Here is a 26999-nt window from a genome sequence, read left to right on the forward strand (position 1 = left end):
GTTCACATCAATGGGACGATCAGTGCCTGGTTGTATCAGTCGGCAAATTAAAGCTTTACAGCATCATGACTTTCATTGTATTTGGAAGCCATGACTGTGCAGTCTACAAAACTCGCCTGTTACTTCTGGAAACTGTAACAAGCAGAGTAGCTTCTGTGAACAGATGTTATTATTTCCATTAAGTGTGGCCATGAATATGTGTTTATCCGGTTAACATGTCAATGCCTACTGCCTCATGTGTTAGGGAGTAGATGGAAATCCTATTCAAAGTACATCCTTGTGCACTCAAATTACTAAATTGAGATACAATATTTAGAATACCAATATCTGCAAAGAGCAGCAAACCTGCATACTGACAGTTTCCAAGTAGCTGCACAGAGTAAAGCCCCCCCTTAAAAAAAACAAAAACAGGCAATTGTGTACATAGATGAGAATGGGCCCCATAGCAAAAGTTGAAAATAAGCCTCCTATTATAGCATTGGGTTTTGCCACCCTGGATAGGAGGACCTGGTGTTTGTGCCCCCTTTAATTCCTTTCCATGACCTTTGGGCCTGTTCCCCACCTCCTTACTTGCTAACAATTGAGTACCTCTAGAGAGGGTAGTCCTGCACCAGTTCTCGTCACCCAGTAGCAAAAATAGATGGCACCACCTACAGCTGATCCCAACCTGATAGCAGCCACATGGACCGCACTATAGTATGCACAGTTGACTACAGCCAAAGTTAATCAAAGGTGGAACTTCACATTAATGCATTGAAAAGAAATAACACAATAAAAGTATTCCGTTTCTAACGCACAGCCACCCAATAGTACCAAGTCCACAAGGTCCCGTCATACATTTAAACATTGCTCCGGCAGTTTATAGGTCATGTTTGGAAAATATTTTAAAAGTCTCTTTTGTAAATTCTTGTATTCACTATAATACTGAACATTTCTGCAAATATTTTCATTAGTCGTGTCCTAATGGTAGTTATTTGTCAAGAATATTATTGTAACCAGTAACTGAAAGTATAAGTTTTTGCAAAAATATTTTTAGAAATTCCCTTCAAATTAGTGATTCATTGACTAACAATTTAACAATTTTCTCCCAATTCCTTTTTTAACACTATTTCATTGTTTAACCCTTTAATCACCAATATATTATTGGTTTTCTCACGTGCTTGTTTAAAGGTACATGCAGTGGCTATTACATTGTACGTGTCATATTTCTCCTAGAAGCAATGCTACAAGGCAGAATACCTCTGTAATAAGGCATGTGGTGCCCATACATTTCCATGGGTGCTATATTTCAGGTCCATATGATATGGATCTAGAATATTGGTTTGTACATGTATCCTTATGGCTATAACTTTTTTATCTGGTAGAGCTTGTGCACATAGTTTCTAGTCACTACGCAACCTTATTCACTCCATGTGATGCCGTATTGTGCCTCCATACAGCAACATATTATGGAGATATATTTTTCCCTAAAAGCAATGTCCCGATTGCATTCTGTTGGATTCTGTTTAAATTTTATAAGGAGGCATGTGGATGTACAGTGTGGCCCGAAGACTCCTATTAGAACTGTATTACGGCTCTATACAACTCAGAACTTGCACAAAGCCGTAATACAGCCATGTGCATGATCCCTATGCTAGGCCAGTAGAGGGATTTTTGTGTTCTTACCATTTTTCTATACTTAGTCCCTGCCTTTCTAAATTACTAGTAATTTTATTTTATTGTTTATATTCCTTTTTTCTGCACCTTTGTTTGTGCTTTTTGTTACCTGCATATTAAAATGCTAATAAAAACAATAAAACGTGTAACTCCTAAAAATGAAAATAACCTCACAGTCTCAGCCCTAAAAAAAGTCTCCCTCCAAAAAAGTAATTATAACAATACCAACAATTTGTGTTCACAACTACCTAAAACAATCAATGATCCATCAAAATGTTAATTTTAATGTTGATTTAAAGTATTTTTTCTAATTTTAGAGATTGTTTTGAAATCAGCGACTCGACTATTATCACTTAGAAGTCTATGAGATAATGTTATATCTAAGGCCAGCTTTCGATGATGGGTCTTGTGGTCGTTATATGGATAATAAAATGTGGCTTTATGTCCATCTGAAACCAGTCTTACTTTGTAGATCATGCTGATGATGAGGGACTGATCCCCGTATTTAGTTGTTACCATTGTAAGTAGTAGAGGAGTTTTTGCAGGTGCAGAATAGACTAGAATCTATCTGTCTTGGTGCACCTGATCAGAAGCATCTTTTCCAGCTCACATCCTGACATGTGTTATTCCTTATACTAAAGCGTGCACATGTTTTTCCAATGAAAACCTCTATCTAGGTCTTTCCTTTTTATTTGCAGTGTACATATCTACTGAAATTAGTATCCCCCGCAGCAGCCCATGGTCAATTAGTTACAATGAAAACCTGCTGTTGCCAGAGACATTTTTCCCTTGATGAATTTAAATAAACACATTTCCTAAATCCACATGATATTGGGAACAGCAGCATTTGCTTTCTGAGCACAACGGCCCATGAATAGAATTATGTATCTATTATTGAGTGTAATGCTGAAAATAATATCTGTTTCTATCTGAATATAGAGTAGTAGATAGATACTGCTGCATGCTGACAAGTAGAAACTGTAAATGCTAGGAATAATCTTTGGGAAAATCATTGTTACCACTAGGTAAAGGTTAATATTCACAAGATGTGCAGAATTGAGCACTAAGCGATAAGAATTTAATTGGGAGATGACTTTAGTCAACACTTATATGAAAATACAAAAATGGAGTTTGGTCTGATTCACAATGTGATCCCGTAATATGTCCAAAGGTGAATGTACCATAAAAGAGTCCCTTTGGGAGAGGTGGCTCAGCCTTGGTTGGTCTAATAATTTTTGTTATTATTTGGTGGTAATCTTTTCAGGACTCCACTCTCCAGAACAACCTCATTGTTAGCAAATAAGGGGGTTGAGCATTGGTCCAAGTAGTGGTGTCCTAAGAAGCCGTATCAAAATGGGCTACCACTATGGTGACATGTTTTGCCACCCAGAACAAAAAGGCTTATTTCTTGCCTCTCAGGAGCAAAGTGGATGTGACCAATCAGGGCTGGGCCCCGTTTTTCCATGGGTCACATAGCTGCTGAAATAAACCCCAGGACCTTCTCTATACCATTGGGGGCCCTGTCTGATCATTGCTAAGGTGCCCCCTATGTTTTGTGTACGCCACTGAATATGGCACAGTTTTTAAAGTGAATGTCCGCTCCCTCAACTCGTTCTAGGCCCCTTGTATATATATATATATATATATATATATATATATATGATAAAAATGGATTGAAAACCCCTATGGATTGTCACCCAGCTTTCCCAGAGTCCTGTCAAATTGGCCCAATTATGCAGAAATATATAAAAATATACAGCCGCATATATAATCTAGACAGATTTGTCATTCTGGAGTCTTGTGTTCTAAAAAGTTTAGCAAATATTAATAAAAATTGTTATTGTGATTTTTGCACTAATTATTCCATTTCTGTCTCCGTTAATTTAAAAATAAAAGTCTACAGAATATTTATGTGTTTCCTCTATTTCAATTCCAGATTGAATGTTTTCATTTCAATAATTTATGTGATGCAAAGTTACATTCTCAGCAGGCAGACAAATTCAGAGACATGAACTTATAATAAAAAAAATCCTACTGCTGATGTGATTGAAATGCAGAGTGAAAAGTGTCTGGTAAAAATAGGAAGGCAATCAGTGCCACCGGGCATGAAATACATTGACATATAAGTTCAACATCCCTCTGGTGAATACTGAGCAGCTTTTTCCTCTGAGCTGAGGGACTATATCTCACATTAGGTAGTCGCTAGTATGGAAATCTCCTACGAAACTAATCTTAGGAAAACATTCAGAAAATGCATCGATTTCCTTTGAGAAAAGGGAACACTTGTTTACTTGTAAATATCTGCCCTGCTACAACTATATATATTATGTAGGTCTTGTGTCTGGCATAATCGGCGACATATTGTTCCTGTCTTTATCTATCATTTTCTTTCTTACATGGAGAATAGACAATCCCTATTTTAAAAGAATTGAAGGTGTTGAGGTTTTCCAAAGAGAAAATGCAAATGCCTCATTGATTCATATTCGCACTTTCTTAGAAGCTCGAATTAAGGTTATAGTGAGATATCAATCCTTAAACCTCCTACTGTATACTAGTCTTGTCAGGTATCCAAAACAATTTGTGAATTTGTCTCCTAGAGCATATTGCAATCCCAAACACCATGCCTGGAGCTTACTTATTTTACTCATATACAGTGTAACCTCATTGAGTCGACTAACAAACATTGTAGTAAAAAATGGTCTGCTAGTGGTGGGGTTCACTCAAAGAAGAATGCCATTGTACATAGGATTTAAAGGCCGTGTAGACCTTTGACATAGTTTTATTTTATTTTTTTAAATAAAATTGTCCATCAGTGCGATTGGTGCAACTTCCTAAATACATTTCATTCAAAATTATTTAGACTTTTTCAGATACAGCTGCTTTGTATCCTGTATACAGAGCAGCTGTATCTTGCACTGACTCCTGTATTCGTCAGGTCCACGGGACTGACGGGTTGAGTGTCAGCGGGTCCTGCATGTCTCTAAGTTCATAACTTGGATGTGATTGATTACAGGTAGATCCTGTTGTCAGAGACATGTAGGACCCGCTTTCACTGAACCCGTCAGTGCCGCGGACCCGAAGGATTCAGGTCTTAGCGAACGATACAGCTGCTCTGTATACAGGATACAAAGCAGCTGTATCTCAAAAATTAAAAATTACTTTTAATAAAATGTATTTGGGAAGTTGTACAAATCACACTGATGTACAATTTTATTTAAAAAAAAAAAAAGGACAATGTCCTTTCCCAAAAAAATCTTCTCAAAGAGAAAATGTTTCAAGTAGAAATTGGTTGATTACAAAAATAAGAAACTAATTTTATGGTAAATAAAGTTTTATAAAACTTATGACAAAAGATAAATTTGTAACTATTGACTATTAAGTTTGGCATCCTTTGAGTAAGTTCAGATATGGCTGCATTGTCCCATATTTTCGGAGTTTGGACTATATGGACTTTGCCTTGGCCTTTATCTCCATTGTCTCTTCTCTATCGTGGTTTTACCGGCAGCTATTCTGATCAGGGTCCAGAGATGATCTGTACATACTGTTGGTCTCTGCAAAGAAAGCCAACCAATAACAAAGAATTGGACTGGGGATGTCTGGTTGTCAAAAGGACAGCTGCTGGTGAAACAGGAGAGGAAAGAAACTCCACCTAGTCATTCTTAGGGCTTATGCAGACGAACGTATAATACGTCCGTGCAACGCGCGTGATTTTCACGCGCCTTGCACGGACCTATGTTAGTCAATGGGGCTGTTCAGACAGTCCGTGATTTTCACGCAGCGTGTGTCCGCTGCGTAAAACTCACGACATGTCCTATATTTGTGCATTTTTCACACATCACGCACCCATTGAAGTCAATGGGTGCGTGAAAATCACGCGCAGCACACGGAAGCACTTCCGTGGGACGCGGGTGATTCGCGCAGCAGCAGTAAAAAACTATGAATGAAAACAGAAAAGCACCACGTGCTTTTCTGTTTAGAAACATAAAAACAGAGTGTCATAATGATGGTGGCTGCACGAAAGTCACGCAGCCACGCATCATATGCTGCTGACACACGGAGCTGTTATGTACCTTTTGCGCGCGCAAAACGCACACGCTCGTGTGAATCCAGCCTTAATCTGATTTGTAAAAGCAGCAATTTTGTCCTCTAATGAATAAAAAATGTAGAGATAAAGAAAAGCTTAGGATAACGGTAAATATGTGTTAATAGAAAATACAAAATTAATAGATGACACATTTTCTATTAGTGTAAACAGAAATCTGTATTATGTAGAAGAATCTGCAAATTTATTTATTTTTGTATCATTTTTTATAATTTCAATTTCAGCTTCAGAACCCAACCTGAAGGTTCGGTCTCGATTAAAACAAAAAGTAGCAGAGAGAAGAAGCAGCCCTTTATTAAGAAGAAAAGAAGAAAATGTCACAAGTTCATATAAGAAGAGAATATTTGAGGTGGCAGGTATAGTAAACAATTATTTTATTATTCCTTACAACCATCACATTACATTATATTATGATCATTGACTTTAGTACTGGAATAATAAAAGATCAATAAAAACATTTCATATAGTTTAAAAAGTTTGCTATTTGTAGTGGGGCCTTCCTGGGTAACACATGAACCTATCCAAGCCAAAAGAACTTAAATTGCAGCATTTTGCAGCAAAGCATCATGTTCTCGAAACTGATTTTTTTAAGATCAACTTCCTAAATTGCCCACCTTGCCATATTTATGTTTGGATTTATTATTGTATTGATATGTTCACATTAAGGGCAGGTTCAGACGTGGCGGAATTGCTGTGGAATTCCGCTGTGGACAGTCCGCAGTGGAATTCTGCAGCAGCTGTTTTTTACATTTTGTTTCTATACATTTTTAGGCAAGTTAGTTCAGACGTTGCGGAAAACTCTGCTGCGGACCATAGGCTGCAGTGCAGAATTTTCAGTCCGCAGCATGCACTGTCTGTTGCGGAGAAGAAGCGGAATTTCACTGCTTATTTCAGCCTTTGCAATGCAAAAACTGAAGTCTGTGGCAAGTCCACATTTACAGCGGAAAAACTCTGCCACATCTGAACGTGTCCTAATGGTATCGAAAAAGGATTATTTAACCTAAATTCGGTAGCTTATAATTAATGTCACACATGTCTATTTAAGTTTTTCGGAAAGTTTTGGTACAGGAATAACGTAAAAGAAAAAGTGTTTATTATAGGGTAAGATATTATTCTGGATTCCCTGTCAATAGTCCCATTAGTCTGGAGCTGATGAAAACCGTAACAAGAATCCTAAGAAAAATACACCTTTTAAACGTACACTACCAGCTGGACCAAGTGGATAAGCATATAACACTTTTATTTTACAGTTTCTAATTAACAGCGTGCTTCAATGTACTTGGTAGAGATTCTTAAATGAAAGCATTAAATGCTTATCCACTTGGTCCTGCGGGAAGTCTTTCCTGAGAAGGTGTTTTTTTCTTAGGATACTTATTACGGTTTCCATCAGTTACTGATTAAATAATTCCTGGCTGGGTTTACACTTGACACAAAGGTAACAAGGCTCCGGCTGCATTGCTCCACTATATGCTTTACAATAGTGTTGTGCCTATCCTAACAAAACACATTAATCCCTTCAGGACTGAGCCATTTTTTGATTTTTGATTTTTGTTTTTCCCTTTCCGCCTTCCAAGAGCCATAAAAAAATGTGATTACTCGATTGTTTTTTGGGTTTCGTTTTTGCAGGTTTCACCATGTGCTAAAAACGACAACTTAACTTTATTCCGTGGCTCAATACGATTACGGTGATACCAAATTTATATAGGTTTATTTCTATTTTATTACTTTTAAAGAAAAAAAACTTTTAGTTAAAAAAAAATGTTTTTCATAGATTGAGTGGTGTGATGGCTTATTTTTTGCGGGACGAGCTGTAGTTTTTATCGGTACCATTTTCTGGTACATACAACTTTTTGATCACTTTTTATTACATGACATTATTACAAGAGCTAAGTTGACTAAAAACTGATTTTGGCGTTTTTCTATTTTCTTTTTTTTACGGCATTCACCGTGCGCGTTAAATAATGCTATATTGTAATAGTTTCGACTTTTACGGATGCAGCTATATCAATTTTGTTTATTTTTTTATTTTTTACATAGGCAGAGTGAAGGCAGTCCTGATGGCCTTCATTGGCCCCTGGGCTGCCATGTCGTCACCCCCCACTTTTCAACGCCTCAGAGACTACTGCGGCATTTGAGTGGTTAAACAGCCAGGATCACTGTTCCTGGCTGTTAGTCCCGGGTGTCAGCTGTAAAACACAGCCGATACCCGCAGCATATAGAGCGCACTCAGCGCATGAGCACGCTTCAAAGATCACCCTTCGCACCCGGACCTAATGGCACAGGTGCGGGTGAGCGAAGGGGTTAAGGTGAGTCTCCATAATGGTTTCTCTAAGAACTCTTTACTCTCCTACTCACTTTATATAGCGCTTGCATGTTCATTCTATTAAGCCACTTCATCCCCATAATCCCATTGAAGAACAGCACAGTAAACCTAAAGTACAGTCTGCCTAAAAATGTCTGTTGCCCCTCAAAAATGTCATTCAACTGTGCAGGAAATCGAGATAAGGTAGACTTTAGTGTCCCTTTATATAAGTGACCAATGTTGGTGTAATTCTTATGTGTTTTTTCACATTCAGTCAGGATGGACATTTTATTTATGTATTGACATAGATAGGAGTAGAACAGTGGCAGCCCCCACACTGGATTGATAGTATGTTATTATGACCTTTGGAAATCTACTTTGTTTATCCTTGGTGACACAAGAACAACCTAAATGGCCCTAGTCTTGTAGAAAAAACATTGCTCTGTTAAAATATTGTTTCCATTTTCTTTTTTTTCTTTTTTATTGGGACACCCATTAACTTTTCCCAGTCAAAAAATTTGACCTCTTGGTCCAGTAAAAAGGTTATGTTACCTCAACTCTATTTTTTTTCCAGAAAACAAAGGGTTCCACAAAAACAGACAAATAACCTTGTCTCATTCCACAAATTAAACGATTATTTAATATGTAAAACTAAAAAAAAATCTGAAATTTTAAGCACTCTCACTACTATTTTTAATGTGTGTAAAATCTGATTATTTTTGGCAATTCCCAGTTACTCAACAAAATATGATAGTGTTCTGGTCTCCATATCTAGGTACAGTAATGTCCTAATACACTATTTATCAAGAACTTTTACTATACAAGATCAACATGACACAAAAAGTACCAGTAGTAAGTAAAAGTAAGTCAAGCATGAAACTTCTGGTTCTCATGTATTTTTTTTATTTTACCGTATGGTCACCATATGTGATGAACAGTTCTATGCAACAGACTGATCACAAACAGGGTGTCACAGCTATTCCAGATCAGCAGCATATATCTATGTTATTAATGGTTTCATTTTATGTAAATTATTTCATACATAAAGATCCAGTTTTAATTTTGTCATACTGTATAATTTTTTTCATTGAGCTCTGTTTACTCAGTAAGTATTTTAATTTTGTGTTATGGTTTGATTACATTAGGAACCAGCAGTAGTTAATTTTGGCATAAGTCATGTTGGAAGTCAAAAAGGCCATGACGTGACCATGGCAGTCCTAGTAGCAGGACTTTCTCCAAGGTATTCTTGAGGTCTCAATTTTATCTTACTCTGTTTTAGACAACTTTAATTTTTGTTCAGAACTGTTATTATGATTAGGTGCACACCATGTTCTTCTAATATGTTTGATGGAACTGTTTGAAACAATCCTACTGAACGTATGCCCAGACGTGTGCAACTGTAGGTCTATATGGTTGAATGTTGGCTATTAAAAAAAGCATTCCCTATGGTATAAGTACATGGAGGTTTTTCCTTATTGATTCATATAAAGTCCATGAAAAAAATTTGGCTGCAGGGAAAAGGGGAAATGGCCCACCTTTGAAAAAGTGTGGAGTATGAGGTAGGAGTATTTTTTCCCCTTTTTTTATTTGGTAGTGTGGAAGAAGCCTATGGGTCAGGGGCAGCAGTAGACTTGTTGTCTCCCTACCAGATTTTTTTTTATGCCATTCTAACAACACTTCATTTGAAGAATACATTGACCCTTGACTGGGTGATGCCCTTAATTTGACTACTATACTACTAAATTAATAACAGTCATAAGGAAAGACCTATTTCTGTACCAAGTTATCAATGTTACTATATATATATATATATATATATATATATATATATATATATATGTTACTATATATATTTTTCTATTCCTTCACATAGTATTTATTCTATGCATTTATCAAGGCTATTTCATTGTATTCTAGAGTCTTCAGTCAGTAGCAACTCTCCAGTATCAGGACCCAGTTCTCCAAATAATGGTCCAGTTAGCATGGGTGTGGAAAACGAAAGCTCTGTCTTGCCAACTAACTCTCATCCCGAGGTAGGAGTGATAACTTGTGTGAATGATAACTTTGGATTTCCCTGGAGATTAGAAACAAGATAATAGCATAATATTTATTACATCATACTGTGTTTTATATGATATACTATATTATGCAATATTATTTACCTTGAATTGCAATGTAACACAATCATGTCATTTGCAGCACATAATACAAATAATATTTATAATAATAAATATTACAGCAAATTTTCACAATTCTTATCTTCACTAAAATTGCAGGAAGCCAAAAGTGTAGAGCATAAAGTTCCCGTTTTTTTAGTGGAAACAATAGCATCGTCGACTACGCCATTGTTTCCACGAAAAAAACTGAAACTTTATGGAACGGAAACAAACGGAAACCAAATGCAATGGAAGCATTACCATTGAAATCAATCTATGGTTTCCGTTCGGCTTTCCGTTTATCGGTTCCTCGATGGAAAGGTCGAATGGAACCGATGAATGGAAGCCCAACGCTGATGCATCAGTTTTTTCTTCATACCTTTCCTTCCTTTTGGATATACTTCTGCTTTTGGCTCAAAAGACTGAGCCAAAAACTTCCACAAAAATTGCAGTAAAACAGTGTGTTTGATCCTGGCCTAAAGAAAGGCTGAGGCCTAAACCCAATTAATACAGATGCACAACCAAAGGGGAGAAATAGGCGTCCTTCACACAGTGGTTTTTTCAGTGTTCTGTGTCTGTTTGCAAAGGTTTTTTCCTGGAAAAGTTCTATTGAGAATCCTCTGGACAAAAGCAACATAAAAAAAACGTGATACCTAGTGCATACTAGACTTAACTCCTTAAAGGGAATGTGTTGCCAGAAAAACATGTTTTTTTAAAAAAAATTAAACATTTAGTGTGTGGGTGATTAAACATTGTTCAAATTTTTTTTATTTTTTTGCACGAGTCCAGGAAATATTATAAATTATTTCTAATTTATAATACTACCCATTTTTGGTCACTAGATGGAGCTGTTCCCAAAATTGCAGCATTGCAACGTTGGGTTAAAAGCCCTCGCTCTAGTGAGCTCTCAGCATTCCCCCCTCCTTTATCCTGGCTAGTGCCGGGATAAACGAGGGGTTTGAACGATGTAACCTCCTACACTGTGTGTCGCCATTTTTTGAGCTAACCCACAGTGTAGTAGGTTTACATACAGTAGTAAACACACACAAACACGAACATACATTGAAATCTCTTACCTGCTCCTGCCGCCGCGGCTCCCTCCGGCCCGTCCGCTCCGTTTGCTGCCGCTGGTGCAAGTGCACAAATCCGGAAGCCGCGACCGGAAGTAGTAATATTACTGTCCGGCCGCGACTTCCGGTCCACAGGAAAATGGCGCCGGACGGCGCCAATTTCGAATAGGACTGTGTGGGAGCGGCGCATGCGCAGTTCCCACACAGACGCCGTACACTGCAGTCAATGGGACGGGAGCCGTTCGCAGTCCCTATGGGACTGTGGCTGCCGTATTCCATGTCTGTATGTGTCGTTAATCGACACACACAGAAATGGAACAAAAAATGGCAGCCCCCATAGGGAAGAAAAAGTGTAAAAATAAGAAAAAGTAAAACACAAACACACAAATAAATATAAACGTTTTTAATAAAGCACTAACATCTTGAACATATGAAAATTTTTTTGGGTGATGACACTGTTCCTTTAATGACCGGGCATGTTTGTACCTTAATGACCAAGCCAGATATGTCAAATCTGGTATGTGTGACTTTATCAGAGAATAACTCTGTGAAAGTTTTGAATATCCAAGTAATTCTGACATTGTTTTTTCGTCACATGTTGTACTTTATTTTAGTGGTAAAAGTAGGCTGATACGATTTGCGGAAATTAATTAAAAAATAGAGAAATTTAAGAAATTTTGTAAAAATTATCATTTTTCCCTATTTTTAACTGCAATATGTCACATATGTACATACATACTGCACAATTTTTTTAATTAAATATATATTTCCATCTCTTTACTCTATTTTGGCAGCACTTTTGAAAAAATATTATTTTTTTTGAGCAATTTGGAAGACTTACAAATTTAGTAATCATTTTATACATTTTGAAGTACATTTTGTTTTCCTGCACCAAGCCAGGTTTTCAGAGGCTCATAGGTGTCAGAATGGTGGAAACCCCCACAAGTGACCCCATTTTGAAAACTACACCCCTTACGGTATTTATTAAGGGGTGTTGTAAGTATTTTGACCCCACAGTTTTTTTGTAAGAATTCATGCAAAGCAGGCGTAAAAAAATATAATTTCACTTTTTTCATAAAAGTATCACTTTCAAGACCGATTTCTGTGTAAAGTGACCATGAGAATGAAGAAACACACCCCAAAATATATCACCCTGTTTCTCCTGTTTTCAAAAATACCCCCATTGTGACCCTAATGCATTGCTTGGACACACGACAGGGCCCGAAAGGGAGGGAGCACCCGGAGGCTTTCAGGACTCATATTTTGCTTGAAAATGTTTTAGGCCCCACTGTACATTTGGAGAGGTTTTGAGCTACCAGAGCGATAGAATCTCCCCATAAACTACCCCATTTAGAAAACTAGACCTCTTAAGGTATTTATCTAGGGGTGTAGTGCGTACTTTGACCCCACAGTTTTTGCTAAATTTAATGCATAGCAGGTGAAAAAAAACCAAAAAACACTTTTTTCATAAAAGTATCACTTTGAAGACCGATTTCTGTGTAAAGCGACCATGAGAATGAAGAAACACACCCCAAAATATATCACCCTGTTTCTCCTGTTTTCAAAAATGCCCCCATTGTGACCCTAATGCATTGCTTGGACACACGACAGGGCCCGAAAGGGAGGGAGCACCCGGAGGCTTTCAGGACTCATATTTTGCTTGAAAATGTTTTAGGCCCCACTGTACATTTGGAGAGGCTTTGAGCTGCCAGAACGATAGAAACTCCCCATAAACGACCCCATTTAGAAAACTAGACCCCATAAGGTATTTATTTAGGGGTATAGTAAGTATTTTGACCCCACAGTTTTTTGCTAAATTTAATGCATATCAGGTGAAAAAAAAAATAATGTAACTATTTTCATAAAAGTATTTGTTTGAAGACCGATTTCTTTGTAAAGCGAATATGAAAATGAAGAAACACACCCCAAAATCTATCACCCTCTTTCTCCTGTTTTCAAAAATACCCACATTGTGGCCCTAATGCGTTGTTTGGACACACGGCAGGGCCCCAAAGGAAGGGAGCACCTGGAGGCTTTCAGGACTCATATTTTGCTTGAAAATGTTTTAGGCCCCACTGTACATTTGGAGAGGCTTTGAGCTGCCAGAACGATAGAAACTGCCCATAAATGACCCCATTTCGAAAACTAGACCCCTTAAGGTATTTATCTAGGGGTATAGTTAGCATTTTGACCACACAGGTTTTTTGCTAAATATATTGGAATTGGTCTGTAAAAATTAAAATGTACTTCTTTTCTGAAACAACATAGAAATTTTTATTATTTACAAGGAATAACGAAGAAAATGCACCCCAACATTTGTAAAGCAATGTCTCCCGATTACGACAATACCCCATATGTGGTAATAAACTGCTGTTTGGACCCACAGCAGGGCTCAGAAGGGAATGAGCGCCATTTGGATTTATGATTTTGCTGGAATGGTTTTCGGTGCCATGTTGCATTTGCAATGCACTGGAAGGACCAAAACAGTGGAAACCCCCCAAAAGTGACCCCATTTTGGAAAAACCTTCAAGGAATTTTTCTAGGGGTATAGTGAGCATTTACACCCCACGGGTCTTTTGCAGAGTTTATTAGAATTAGGGCGCAAAAATTAATATCAAAATTTTTTCCACTAAAATGTTGCATTTTCTCATTTTCACAAGGGATAAAGAAGGAAAAAAACAACCATTTTTTATAAAGCAATTTCTCCCAAGTACGGAAATACCCCACATGGGGTCATACGTTTTTTTCATTAGAAATTAATTAACCCTTTCAGGACTGATCCATTTTTTGCTTTCTTATTTTAGATTTTTCACTCCCCGCTTTCCAAGAGCCATACATTTTTTATTTTTCCATCAATAGAGTGGTGTGAGGGCTTATTTCTTGCGGGAGGAGCTGCAGTTTTTATTGGTACCATTTTTTGGTACATAAAAAGTGATTCAAAAGTTGTATTACATTTTTTTTTTAGAGCGAAGGTGACAAAAAAAAACAAACTGCGATTTTGGCGGTTTCAATTATTACATTTTTTTAAGGTGTGCACTGTGCAAATTAAATAATGGTATATTGTAATAGTTCGGACTTTTACGGACGTAGCGATACCAATTTTGTTCATTTTTTTACATTACTTTAGAAGAAAAATGCGAAAAGGTGTTTTGTTTTTTAACTTAAAAAAAAAAAAATCTCACTACTAATAACTAGAATTCTTCTACACATTTTATTAATCAATCCCCTTAGGGGACTTGAGCCAGCGATCATTGGATCACTGGTACAATACACTGCAATACTAATGTATTGCAGTATATTGTTATTCTTACAGGCTTCTGTAACAGAGCGATCGCTGTTCCTGTCCGTTAGTACCGAGGGGGCCTGCTGTAATACACAGCCGACACCCGAAGTGTATGGAGCGGGCTCAGAACGTGAGCCGGCTCCATACATCAACCGCCGCCCCATGACGGGCAATTAAGTCATAGTGCGCAAAGGGGTTAGTGCACTGCGGATGGTTCAAAGTGAAAATTGCAATTTTCCACCGATATGCCATTTTAGTGCATAATATGTTGTGCCCAGTGTGTGCCACAGAAGACAAATACCTCATAAAACGTTAAGCGGGTTCTCTCGGGTATGGCGACACCGTATGTGTGGGCGCAAACTGCTGCTTGGGCACACTGCAGGGCTCAGAAGGGAGGGACGCCATTTTGCTTTTGGAGCGCAGATTTTGCTTGGTAGGTTTCTGTTTTGGGTTTCGCTGGTATTTCAGTTTATAATGTGGGGGGGCATATGTAATCTGTGCGGGGTACATCAGGGTATATGTAATCTGTGCGGGGTACATCAGGGTATAATAAGAGGGTATAATAATGGGGTAAATAAATAATAATTCATAGATATATGACTGGTGTCACACTGATAAATGGCGCCCGATCTTATCCGCTTTTGGAACATTTTGCATCGCCATATTCTGAGAGCCAGAACTTTTTTATTTTTTCACCACCGGAGTCATGTGAGGGCTTATTTGTTGCGGGACAATCTGTAGTTTTCATTGGTACCATTTTGGGGTACATGCGATTTTTTTTTTATCACTTTTTGTTAAATTTTTTTCATTTCCTGAGCAAAAAACAGGAATTCTGACACCATTTTTTAGGTTTTCTTTTTGCGGCGCTCACCGTACGCTATAAATTACATTTTTACTTTATTCTGCGGGTCGGTACGATTACGGTGATACCATATGTACATAGGTTTGTTCCTTTTTTTTAGCGTTTGCACAATAAAATGACTTATTTATAAACCCAAAAAATTTCTGTGTCGCCATATTCTGAGAGCCATAATTTTTTAATTTTTTAGTCAAAAAAGCTGTGTAAGGGCTTGTTTTTTGCGGGACAGATAGAAGTTTTTATTGGTACTATTTTTGGGAACATGCGACTTTTTGATCACTTTTTATTCTTTATTTAGGGAGCGGTGGTGACCAAAAAAATTGTGATTCTGTCGTCGTTTTTTATTGATTTTTTTTGGGGTGTTCATCGTGCGGGAAAAATAACATTATAGTGTTATAGTTGGGGTCGTTACGAACGCGGTGATACCAAATATGTGTACTTTTTTAACGTGTTCATTTTTTTTCTATAATAAAAGTCTTATTATAGGAAAAAAAGCATTTAGTGTTTATAGAACTTAGAACTTTTATTTGTACACTTTTTTTGAAACATTTTTATTACTTTTTTTTACTTGTCCCACTAGGGGACACTTAGTCTTGCAGCTTTGATCGCTGCTAGAGTACATTATACTACACACGTAGTGTGATGTACTCTAACTGTCATTGTGACGTGACTGTCACACTGACAGGAAGCAGAGGAGGAACGGCCGGAGGCTGTTCCTCCGAGGCTTCCGTACATGGCAACCCGGAGGTCATTATCTGACCTCCGATTGCCGTGACAAGTATCGGTAGCCCCCACGATCACTTCGTGGGGGCTGCCGATGTGCTTCAAACCACTTAAATGCGGCGACGGCAATCCGTCGCCGCACTTAAGGGGTTAACTGCCGAAAGCAGCGGCGATGGTCCGCTGTCCGGCGAGACTGATGTCTCAGCTGTCTAGGACAGCTGTCAGCGCGGGTCTGTCACTCTGTGTTTACACAGAGTGACAGTTTGAAATGCGGACGAAAATGCACTTCCTGGTGCGGGAACTAGCAGCCGACCAGGACGTGCATTTTCGTCCTTGGTCGTGAAAGGGTTAAAACTAACATATAGCTGCAGCATTTTATTAAAAAAAAAAAGAACAAAAAAGACAGCAATAACACCACCTAAAACGCCATGCGTGAAGGAATTTTGACAATACCAGAATTTACAGCATTGTATCTGGAGTTACTAACATCACTACAGAAGAACATCTGGTTGCAGTGAACTGCTGGTACCCTTTAGACAAGCACTGCCATCTTGGTTGCATCCTTAATATTTTCTTTCCACCATCACTTTTTCTGTGCACTGTATCTCAAAATTGATCCTGAAAATAAGCTGACAGAAACAGACCATCTTTTTTGAGTCATTGTCATAAATATGGTCTGTAGGTGATCTCTGCTGTGTGTTCATCTACTGACCGTGATTCCAGTAATTTTTATTAATAAAATGCTGGACCTCGGTGACAGGTTTATCCAACCATACGGCTGATGTAAGTAAACAGAATGGATCCCGTGCTCGGATTACTCTGTGTAGGACTAATTCGGTTCACACTGGGTGGGTTGCAGTGGTTATTCAGATAATGTATTTCCCCAACGTGGCCAGATCTGAAAAGTTAGCAACTAAAAATGAAGGAATTCCCTTTTAGGCCTCATGCTCACTGGTGTATTATGGGTCTGTATTGTATAGATCTGTAATACAGCGCCATAGACTGCTAAGAGCCCAAACTGTACCCGGTCTGCCTCAGATTTGATACAGAGGCACACGGCGTGTCCCAATGCATGCCATATCACACAGGTATTCTGCAGTGCTCCTTAAGGGAGTTATTAAATGCATATTGTGCCTCATAGAGTGGAATATGCTATACCTACAGGTTTATGATACCGACTTCACAACAGTTTTTTATGGGTGGCTTTAGTGATGTGATTTCCATGGGGAAGAAAATGCAATAGGGAAAACTATAAAAGCATTTTACATGGAGTTCTTCACACTCTATTTGGTATGATATTGGTCTTCCAATGCCAGTGAGTCATTTCTAGGACAAATTCTAACTGGATGTAAAGGGAAAGCACGGCTTTAATGCATTTCAGTAGTCTTCATTTTTGCAATTTATATGATCATTAACAAATGATAGTCACGTTAAAGGAATTCAGACGCAGTTTTGCTGCAGGACGGATCAAATACTTTATTACTCTTCCAGAATAAATCTAATTCCAATCATTTTGTTGCTGCTACGACATCTTTGATTCCAGTAAAAAATAAAATTGCTGGTACAGCAGAAGGTTTAGGTCACCGGCAGGACATACAACCAGAGCCTCAGACACTTCTACTTCCAACTTTCCCATTCATAATAAATTAATTGTTTGTGAACTGTGGTCCTGGGGGCAGGTGTTTGACCCCTGCCCACTGATTAGTAGCCCCCTGTGGACGCCAGAAGAGAAAATAATGTTACACTGATAGCTAACATGTGGCTTTATCTTGTAACCCTTTTGTATAAGGGACCAGGGATGTCAAATTGAGGTGGAAGAATGAAGACATCATTACTAGACAATTAGTCAATTAGGAAGTAAATGTTCAGTAATGGTCTTACTGCTCCAGGTACACAATAGTTCTGTCTTGTAGATCTCACCGTCACGTAGGACATCCAATAATAGTCACCTTTGATATTAATATTCTATATTATATTATTATTCTATTCTATTCTTTCTCTCCATGTATTTATTAAATGTCAGGCTGACATGCCTCAGAGATTGTGGTTTTGAATTTTTCCATTACTTTGGGTGAAATTCATTATGTTTTCATTGCCAGCAGGAAGCCAAATATTTTTCTGCCTTGCATGATGAAGATCTGATTTTTTTGTCTATTTTTTATATAGCATTCTTCCTGTGGTTTGGATCCTTCCACAAAAGTTTTCTGATGGCAGAAGTCAAACTTAGCTGATACCAGCTACTCAAACACACAGTAATATCCTAGGCTGAGTTGTATTTTATATTTAAAGAATGGAACCCAGTATAAATATATACAATAAAAATGTATTTCAAGAACATAAAATTCTGAAAAATTGCCACTGTAAATAAAAAAAAAGCATTGTGTAGCACAGAAACTTCCAAATATTTCACCACTTTCACTATTATTATTGTTAGTTAAGATTGCATTAATTTTAGAAGACAAACTGCCTCACTTGTAATTCTTATATTAAGGCCTTATGAAAATGACTATTACAGATTTGTGTGGTATGGATCTGTAATATTGTGCCTACAGAATTCTGTATACCCATAGGGCCCTTATAAACGGGCCAAATATTGTGCAAATGAGCGCTCATTCCCAATCATTGCCCTGTAAGAAGGGCAATGATCAGCTGATGAACTAGCAAATGCTCGTTTATCGGCTGATCGCGTTGTTTATGCAGCATTAAAGGGAACCAGTCATCAGCATTTCACCTATTGAACTCTACTCTCCCCTCACTGGACGCTGCTGTCAAAAGTGAATTGCCGTTATCCCCTCGCCTAAACTCCTACTCCAACCGTAAATAACGGTCTGCAAACATTTTGCGCCTTTTATGGTAGGGTGTCCCTTTGTGTGCACACACCAGAAAATAACATCGATGCGCAAGCGCTGGAGATCGTGTGTGCTGGGGGGAGGTGAGGAGCTGTCAATCAAAGGTAAGGAGGCGGGGTTAACTCTGAAAGGCTTGAGGAATGAAGATATGGCTCTTTTCAAACGAAGACATGACTCCTTTATGCTCATTTGCATACGGTGCTGGAACACTAAAATACTGAATACTAAAGGTACAGAGCCTACTTAGAAGATAATTATAGGTAACATAAAAATGATTGTTCACCCACTTCCACCAGGTATTGCTGGTTTAATAGGTGAAATGCTGGTGACAGGTTCCCTTTAAATATTATCGTTGTCGGCAGCACATCTCTCTGTGTAAACAGGGAGACGTGCTGCCGACATGATGCTAATGCATGGGGACGAGCGATCGTAGTAATGATTGCTTGTCCCCATAATTTCTCCTTGTGATAGGAGCAAACGAGCGGCAGTCAACAAGATCGGCGCTCGCTCTTACGGCCAATATTGGCCTGTATAGTGTATAGAAGGACCAATACTGTGCTTCTGTGTATGAATTCCCAATGAGAATAAAAATTGTACGATGTTCCATTAAATTGTATATTATGGCGGTATTCTTCCCTTTAAAGAGGCTCTGTCACCAGATTCTCAAATCCCTATCTCCTATTGCATGTGATAGGCGCTGCAATGTAGATAACAGTAACGTTTTTTTTCTTGAAAAACTTTAATTTTTGGCCAAGTTATGAGCTATTTTATATATATGCAAATGAGGTGTTAAATGGACAACTGGGCGTGTTTTCTTTCGTATGTCCAACTGGGCGTGTATTGTGTTTTTAACTGGGCATGTTTACTTGTTTTACTAACTGGGCGTTGTGAATAAAAGTGTATGATGCTGACTAGAGATGAGCGAACCGGGACAACCAAACACGGTTTCGGTCCGAACATCGTGAAAAGTTCGGTTCGCAGCGAATCCGAACTTCACCGGGTTCGGCCGAACGCGTTTGGACCGAACCCGGGCGGGCAGAAAAAACATTACAAAAATATTATACTAATCGGCAGCCACTTGTCTCTATCAATCACTGATAGAGAAAAGATTCAGAAGTGTCAGGATTCTGAATACACATGACGTCCAGGCTGGAGGTCATGTGTATTCATTATCAGGACACTTGATTAACGTTAATGTCTGTGTATGTGGCTGCACATCGTTCTAGTAAGAACATGATGCTCCTATGTAAATTAATGGAGAGGAGTGCATGATGCTGACTGGTCACTGATTCGTCAGCATCATACACTTCTATTCACAACGCCCAGTTAGTAAAACAAGTAAACACGCCCAGTTAAAAACACAATACACGCCCAGTTGGACATATACGAAAAAAAACACGCCCAGTTGTCCATTTCAAAGCTCATTTGCATATATATAAAATAGCTCATAACTTTCCCAAAAATGAACGTTTTTCAAAAAAAACAAAACTTTACTGTTATCTACATTGCAGCGCCGATCACATGCAATAGGAGATAGGGATTTGAGAATCTGGTGACAGAGCCTCTTTAAGTATTGCTTGCCCCAGCTTTGCAGAGTGTGGACCCCAGCAAACAACTTTCAATATCTTAGCTTCCTAAGAGCTTAAGAGATGGGAAAGTGGGATATTGTGACTTATTGCCGTCACACCTGAATTTCCATGTTTTGAGTGATGATTGACCATATCAACCAGATCTACTGTAGTGAATTGGATTTTAAATCCTGTTCACAATGCAATTGAAAACCGTATTTTTTAGGACATGCTTGATGCATGATATGTTTTTTAAACCACAGCTTGCCTCTGCTCTCACATTTGTACAATGGTACTTCCCTATTCATTTCACATTGATAAAATGTGTGTGAAAACCGTGGACACTATAGTGCAACATCATTCCATATGGGCAGTACTAGGAAAATTTCAGCTTCACTAAAAGTCTTTTTACATGGGACAATAAACGGGCAATAGGGCAACGGTCTGTAAACAGCAATGATCAGTCAATGAACGAACGAACGAACGAACGAACGAACGAACGAACGAACGAACACTCGCTCATCGGCAGATCAGATCTTTTACGCGTTAAACAAATGGACATCTCCGTGTGTAAAGAGGGTGATGTGCTGCTAACATGATGCAAATGCATGGGGATGAACAATCGTATTAATGATCGTTCGTCTCTATACATTACTGAGCGTTTTTACTTGTGATTGGAGCTAACGAGCGCCAGTAGACGTGCTGTATCACCAATTGGTGCTCGTGTTTTAATTCCAATACCGGGACATGTATAAATACCTTAAACGTATGTTCAAAAGTGGCGTCTTTGCTTCTGTTTCTGATGCAGAATTTTTCTTTTTTTTTTTTCCGTGTTTTTTCAGATTTTTGTAAAAATAATGAAAACTATTATCCTGCTATTTTAAGATAAAATAACAAAAAAAATGGGCCAAAAATTTGTGGTGGAAAGGCCATGTGTGAACATACTGTAAGTTAAGCAGGACTGGAGATTACAGCAAGACCGTGGAAGAAAAGTGCAAAATTTGGCATCTAATGTGATTTTTATATTTATAAATTCCCACCCAATCCTCCAAAATAGGTTCACGAAGCAGAGTTCGGTTAGGGTATATACTATAAACATGTACGCTGTTTGGCTTGCTGCTAATAGTGCACTATTTTATTTAAATTGTTTCTTCACCTTTGAACGGTTTACGTATAGAATGAATGAGTTAGAAGTTACTTTTAATTGCAGTTACAGCCTGTATTATAATTTAGAGCTGCATTTACAATTTTGCAGACTTCAGAGCTTAAATCTTCCAATATTCCTGAATGTCTGTATAGAGCTTACTTTGGAAGATGTAGGCACTGTACAGTAACGTAAGTTGGTTATAGGGTAACTGTATAACTACATATTAGGAGCTCAACTAAGGTGATAGGGATGTGTCTGATAACACAACTTTCAACTGTTTCCAATGTCAGTCAGCAGAACTGTGAATACAGCTCTGGACTATAATACAGATTATAACTCACTCACTCACAAGTAAATCATTCAATTGCAAAATCATGTGTTTACACAACAGTTAATATAAAAAAAAAATTAAGAGGTGGACATACACTTTGAGTACAGAACCTCCTGTAAAGTGTGTAGAAAACAAATTGTACATATCTGATTTACATATTATTGTAATTTTCTTTGTTTTTTTTTTTAACAGCTTAATTTAGCTATGTTAATTTTTTTTACACTACTTTGTATCAATGCCCAGAAGAATATCTGCAATATGGAAACCTCTTCTTATAACCCTTTTAACACTATAAATTTGATGTTGACAAACAAGGCATTTTCCCTTATGCCTGTTCATAAAAAATAATGCTCCCTTTAGGAGTCGTGATGTATTTTATTTTTCCTTTTACATTCTAGTTATAACGATGTGCCACCTAAGACTAATAAAAAGGTTAACAGCTATCATCCATCCTGGTGGGGAGGTTGTTTAGTGACATGTAACAATGAATGACTAGTTCCTTGATTTACTATAAATACAGTAATTTAACACCTTTTACTACTGTGCAACCTTTTCTTGTTTATCATTCCACCCTTGGGTGCACACAAATGTCAGAGAGAAATTTACGCACCCCAACTCTTCTGGCCCATTACTGCCTGAGACCAGCTATAGGCTGTATCTGCAAAAAACACTAGCCCACGAAGGTTACATTTTTGAATAACATCCTGTATTTTGGTGTTGCTCTGCTTTTTACTGACAGTTCCGCATTAGCAAAATTTATTTTCTCAAGTTAATTGATATCCCAGATTTATCCATTACAAAACCAGCAGCCCTTCCAACCTCTACATGCTTGACAAGTTATTATATTTACTTAGTGAATCCTATGAGTGCTGGATCTTTCTTGGAGGTGGTCTATTATCACAGACCCATATGCTTTCTGTTTGGGAAGAAAGCAGTCACTGTTGTCATACTGTTACACAGGGTATTCTTTTTCATTGATGTGACTCCCTTGGGGATAATATTATGCCATTGCTCCTAATTCTAATGGAGCCTATGTGGGTCTTATTATGGAGTAATGTAGAATTAGAAAAGAGGCTAAAGCAGACCGTGTAATTCAAGGAAGATTGTGAGACCACATGTGAAACCTATATGGAAGTATCTTACATGGCAGAACTAAATTGATTTCCAGGAGCTAAAAGATAAATTACAAACACTGTGCCATATTGCTACATTTCGGCAATAAAACCTAACCAGGGTGGTATTTGTAAGCCTGAGTTTCCTTTGGGTGCTGTTATTTATTCTAGTGTATTTAGGCAGTTGGCGTGCTTCATATGCGACTAAGGCTGGTTTCACATAGCTGTAATATGGTTGCATTTTAGAATTCACCGCTCCATCTTTTAACCAAACAAAATTAAGATCACCAGAGGAAAATTAGATTGTAAGCTCCCCAGAGTAGGGACTACTCGAAAAAACAAGTCTTATTACACAGTGATGTATAAATCATAAAAGGGATTGTGTCTACAAAAACAGTTATGACCTTTCTCCAGGATATGCTACCAAGGTCCAATTGGTGGGTTCCGACCCCCATTAACAGCACATGTTCATTTGTGATGTCTTTTAACCTGGCTAGGCTAATGTTTGATGGACAGCCATGTGACAGCGTCACTGACAGACAGTGATGTACAATTGCATAGGGCCATCCTGCCTTTTTTCTATATTTGCAATCTTCGTGACAGTCATCTATGGCTAGTAGTTATAAAAAGCCATACCTGCTCTATATACCAGTCTTCCTGGATATATAATTGGCCACAAGAACATAAAGGAATCATTTGTACTTAAATAACAATTATTTGACTTGATTTTTTTAAATTCATGATAGGATTAAATACCTTCTGTTTTAAGTAGACCTTGTTGTCTTTTGTGTCCACAAATCAGATCTCTATGACTCACTTGATATTTCCAAAACAGTCCATAAGATATATCGGGGAAATACACTTTGGGAATCTGTGGTGTGTTTAAAGAGGCTCTGTCACCAGATTATAAATGCCCTATCTCCTACATAATCTGATCGGCGCTGTAATGTAGAGAACAGCAGTGGTTTTTATTTTGAAAAACAATCATTTTTGAGCAAGTTATGAGCAATTTTAGATTTAGTTTCTTAATGCCCAACTGGGCGTGTTTTTACTTTTGACCAAGTGGGTGTTGTAAAGAAGTGTATAAGGCTGACCAATCAGTAACCAATCAGCATCATACACTTCTCATTGTTCCAGCCCAGCATGATCCACAGCACAGTGAGATTGTGCAGTGAAAGAAGCTGGGCTGGAACAATGAGAAGTGTATGATGCTGATTGGTCACTGATTGGTCACTGATTGGTCAGCCTCATACACTTCTTTACAACACCCACTTGGTCAAAAGTAAAAAAAAACGCCCTGTTGGGCATTAAGAAACTAAATCTAAACTAGCTCATAACTTGCTCAAAAATGATCGTTTTTCAAAATAAAAACCACTGCTGTTCTCTACATTCCAGCGCTGATCAGATTATGTAGGAGATAGGGCACTTATAGTCTGGTGACAGGGCCTCTTTAAATCCAGATGGAGATTTCATTTTCTTCTGCATAGACTTTTTGTTATACACCTAGTTATGCTATATGAGATTAATGCACTGAAAATATTGTTTGTATTATAGCATTTCACCTCACACCAACTTATTCTACATCATGAAAAGTCAATGAATCTTCTAAGCCTATACACATCTCCTTCATTACCCAACATCACTCTGGGACTTCCTCCTGCTGCTCCTCATATCAATGTAAGTAGTACCTAATATAAAGTAAATGATCATGCTGTAATGATGTGAAAAAAGTTATTTTCCCACGTGCCAAAATTATTTTTATCTGCTGCCACCATAGCTAACTGTTACGTTGGGTGCATGGACCCACTGGGCCATATCGCCTTAACGATATGGCAGCTGGCCAACAGGACACAGGTCAAAGTCTATAGTTCAAATAGGTGTACCTGTGGTAGCTTCAGACAGTAGCAAGACAGGCTGGGGTGGGACTTTGGCAGCAGGCAGATACTAGGCGTGTTGTAACAGGACAGGTGTAGTACTCAGCGCAGCACGACTCCAACTCTATACGGCACTTGGACCAGGATAGCACGGGATACAGGTTACAGGTAGCAGGAACGGGAACACTGGGACTAGGAAGACACTGAAGGGACCATTTGCAGAGACAAACATAGGTACCGACAACAATGCTCAGGCAATGCAGGAAGGGGCAGGGCCCGTCTTATAGTCCACGGTGCTCATGGGCTAATTTGGTCTTTAATTCAGGTGCGCGCGCTGGCCCTTGAAGAGCGGGCACGAGCGTGCGCGCGTACCCTATGGAACATGGCCGAGTGAAGCAGAAGTAAGTGCTGGCGTCTTCTGAGGAGGAAATGCGGGCCAGCGCTCACTGATCCATGGCTGCGGCCGTCAGGAGGTGAGTAAACCTGACGGCCCGCGGCCATGGGCATTACACTAACATTTCAACAAGGTCACCCTTCTGTCTAAAGTACAAATATATACAGCACATTTGATCTCTTCTCTTTTATTTTGAAAATAATGTCAACTCTTAAGTTGACCATACACATGACACAACTGTCGTATGACACCTATTTCTCCCAAAACCATGCGTGCATGCTTATTTCAATGGGGAGAAAGGAGTAAACCACTGCCAGACACCTATGGCTGTGGCATATCTCCCCATCGGAACAAATAATCAGACATATTTAAATCGAACAGGCCCGTTCCTTCTTTCCCACGGCAGCTGTCATATACATAAGATTGTTAGCCGATCCCGGCAAAATCATTGGGTTAAGACAAGTATTGCCTAAAGTGTATGGGCACCTTTAGGCTGCTTTCAGAAGGTCATAATGCCAGTTCATTTTATTGTCTGTAATATGGCCGCAACACCTAGACTTCCCACGGGTCAACTGAACCAAATTTCGATAGAACCCTATGATGATCTAAGTTCAATTCTCTTGTACAGTAATCTATGTAGCTGCCATGGGGTCCATGGAGAAGTGATGAAAGCTCCATCAGGTTGCCCCATTGTTTTGTGTGAACCAAATCAAGGATTTTCTTCAACATGGGCACTGCAAACAATGGGAAAATACCGGCTAGAGGGTTATGCCTTACTCCAAAGAATGCAACAAGAATGCAACAAGAATGAGGGGGGGGGGCACACAAGCACTGGACTCTTTATGCCCTAGATGGGTAGCGAAGGTGTGACTGCCTCCCTGTATGCCTTTTTCTATCACATGCAACAGTGTTGCATTGAAATGTTATTTTCGGAATACATCTCGTAATCTTATATTCGATATGTCATGCCGTTTCTGCTTCTTTTGACTAGACGCAGGACTTTTGCAGCCAGAAATCTTTCAATCACTTTCTACTCCATCAGCCAGTAATCTTTCAATCCTATTTTCTCTATTAGCCAAAGGCCTTTCAATCTTTTCTGTTGCTGTTAAGTGAATACTTCTGCATTCCCTGTGCAACCTTATTGCAAAACGATATATTAAGTTATGGCACTTATATCAATCCCTTTGCAGCACTGAGTGTAAATCTATATACTCTGTATAGAAAAGCAAACTGTACATTTATATTTCAACCTTTCACTTTGTAAATGATGCTGGACAGTCTTGACATTTTAGTAAGTTATGGATTTCTAACATGCTGAAACCAAGAATATAAAAAGTTTAAACTCTATCATCTTTTTACATCTTACTACAAACAATCGGCTTCTCAAGGTCCATTTTGCCTGTTTAACAATGCTTAAATGTGTGCAGCAAGTACCCTTGTGTATTAACCCCTTAACGACCGGCATATAGTATTTTTACGTCGGCTGTTCAGGGTAGTTCTTCTGAAGCGCCACCTTTTCACGTCGGCACTTCAGAAGAACTTTACCCGCATCGTGCGTTGTGCTGCTGAAGCC

At 38.5% G+C, this 26999-nt stretch overlaps 1 protein-coding gene across 2 annotated transcripts in view; it reads left to right on the plus strand.

Moving 5' to 3' along the window:
• Positions 1-26999, plus strand: part of HDAC9 (histone deacetylase 9) — a 407399-nt gene that overhangs the window by 352413 nt on the left and 27987 nt on the right. For both annotated transcript variants that reach the window (XM_075827302.1, XM_075827303.1), the window contains 3 exons: positions 5983-6114; positions 9978-10093; positions 24713-24835. In XM_075827302.1, coding sequence (XP_075683417.1) covers positions 5983-6114; positions 9978-10093; positions 24713-24835 — 371 coding nt within the window. The remainder of the gene's footprint in view (positions 1-5982; positions 6115-9977; positions 10094-24712; positions 24836-26999) is intronic.

The sequence above is a fragment of the Rhinoderma darwinii genome, chromosome 5, assembly GCF_050947455.1.
Source record: "Rhinoderma darwinii isolate aRhiDar2 chromosome 5, aRhiDar2.hap1, whole genome shotgun sequence".
Lineage (NCBI taxonomy): Eukaryota > Metazoa > Chordata > Amphibia > Anura > Rhinodermatidae > Rhinoderma > Rhinoderma darwinii.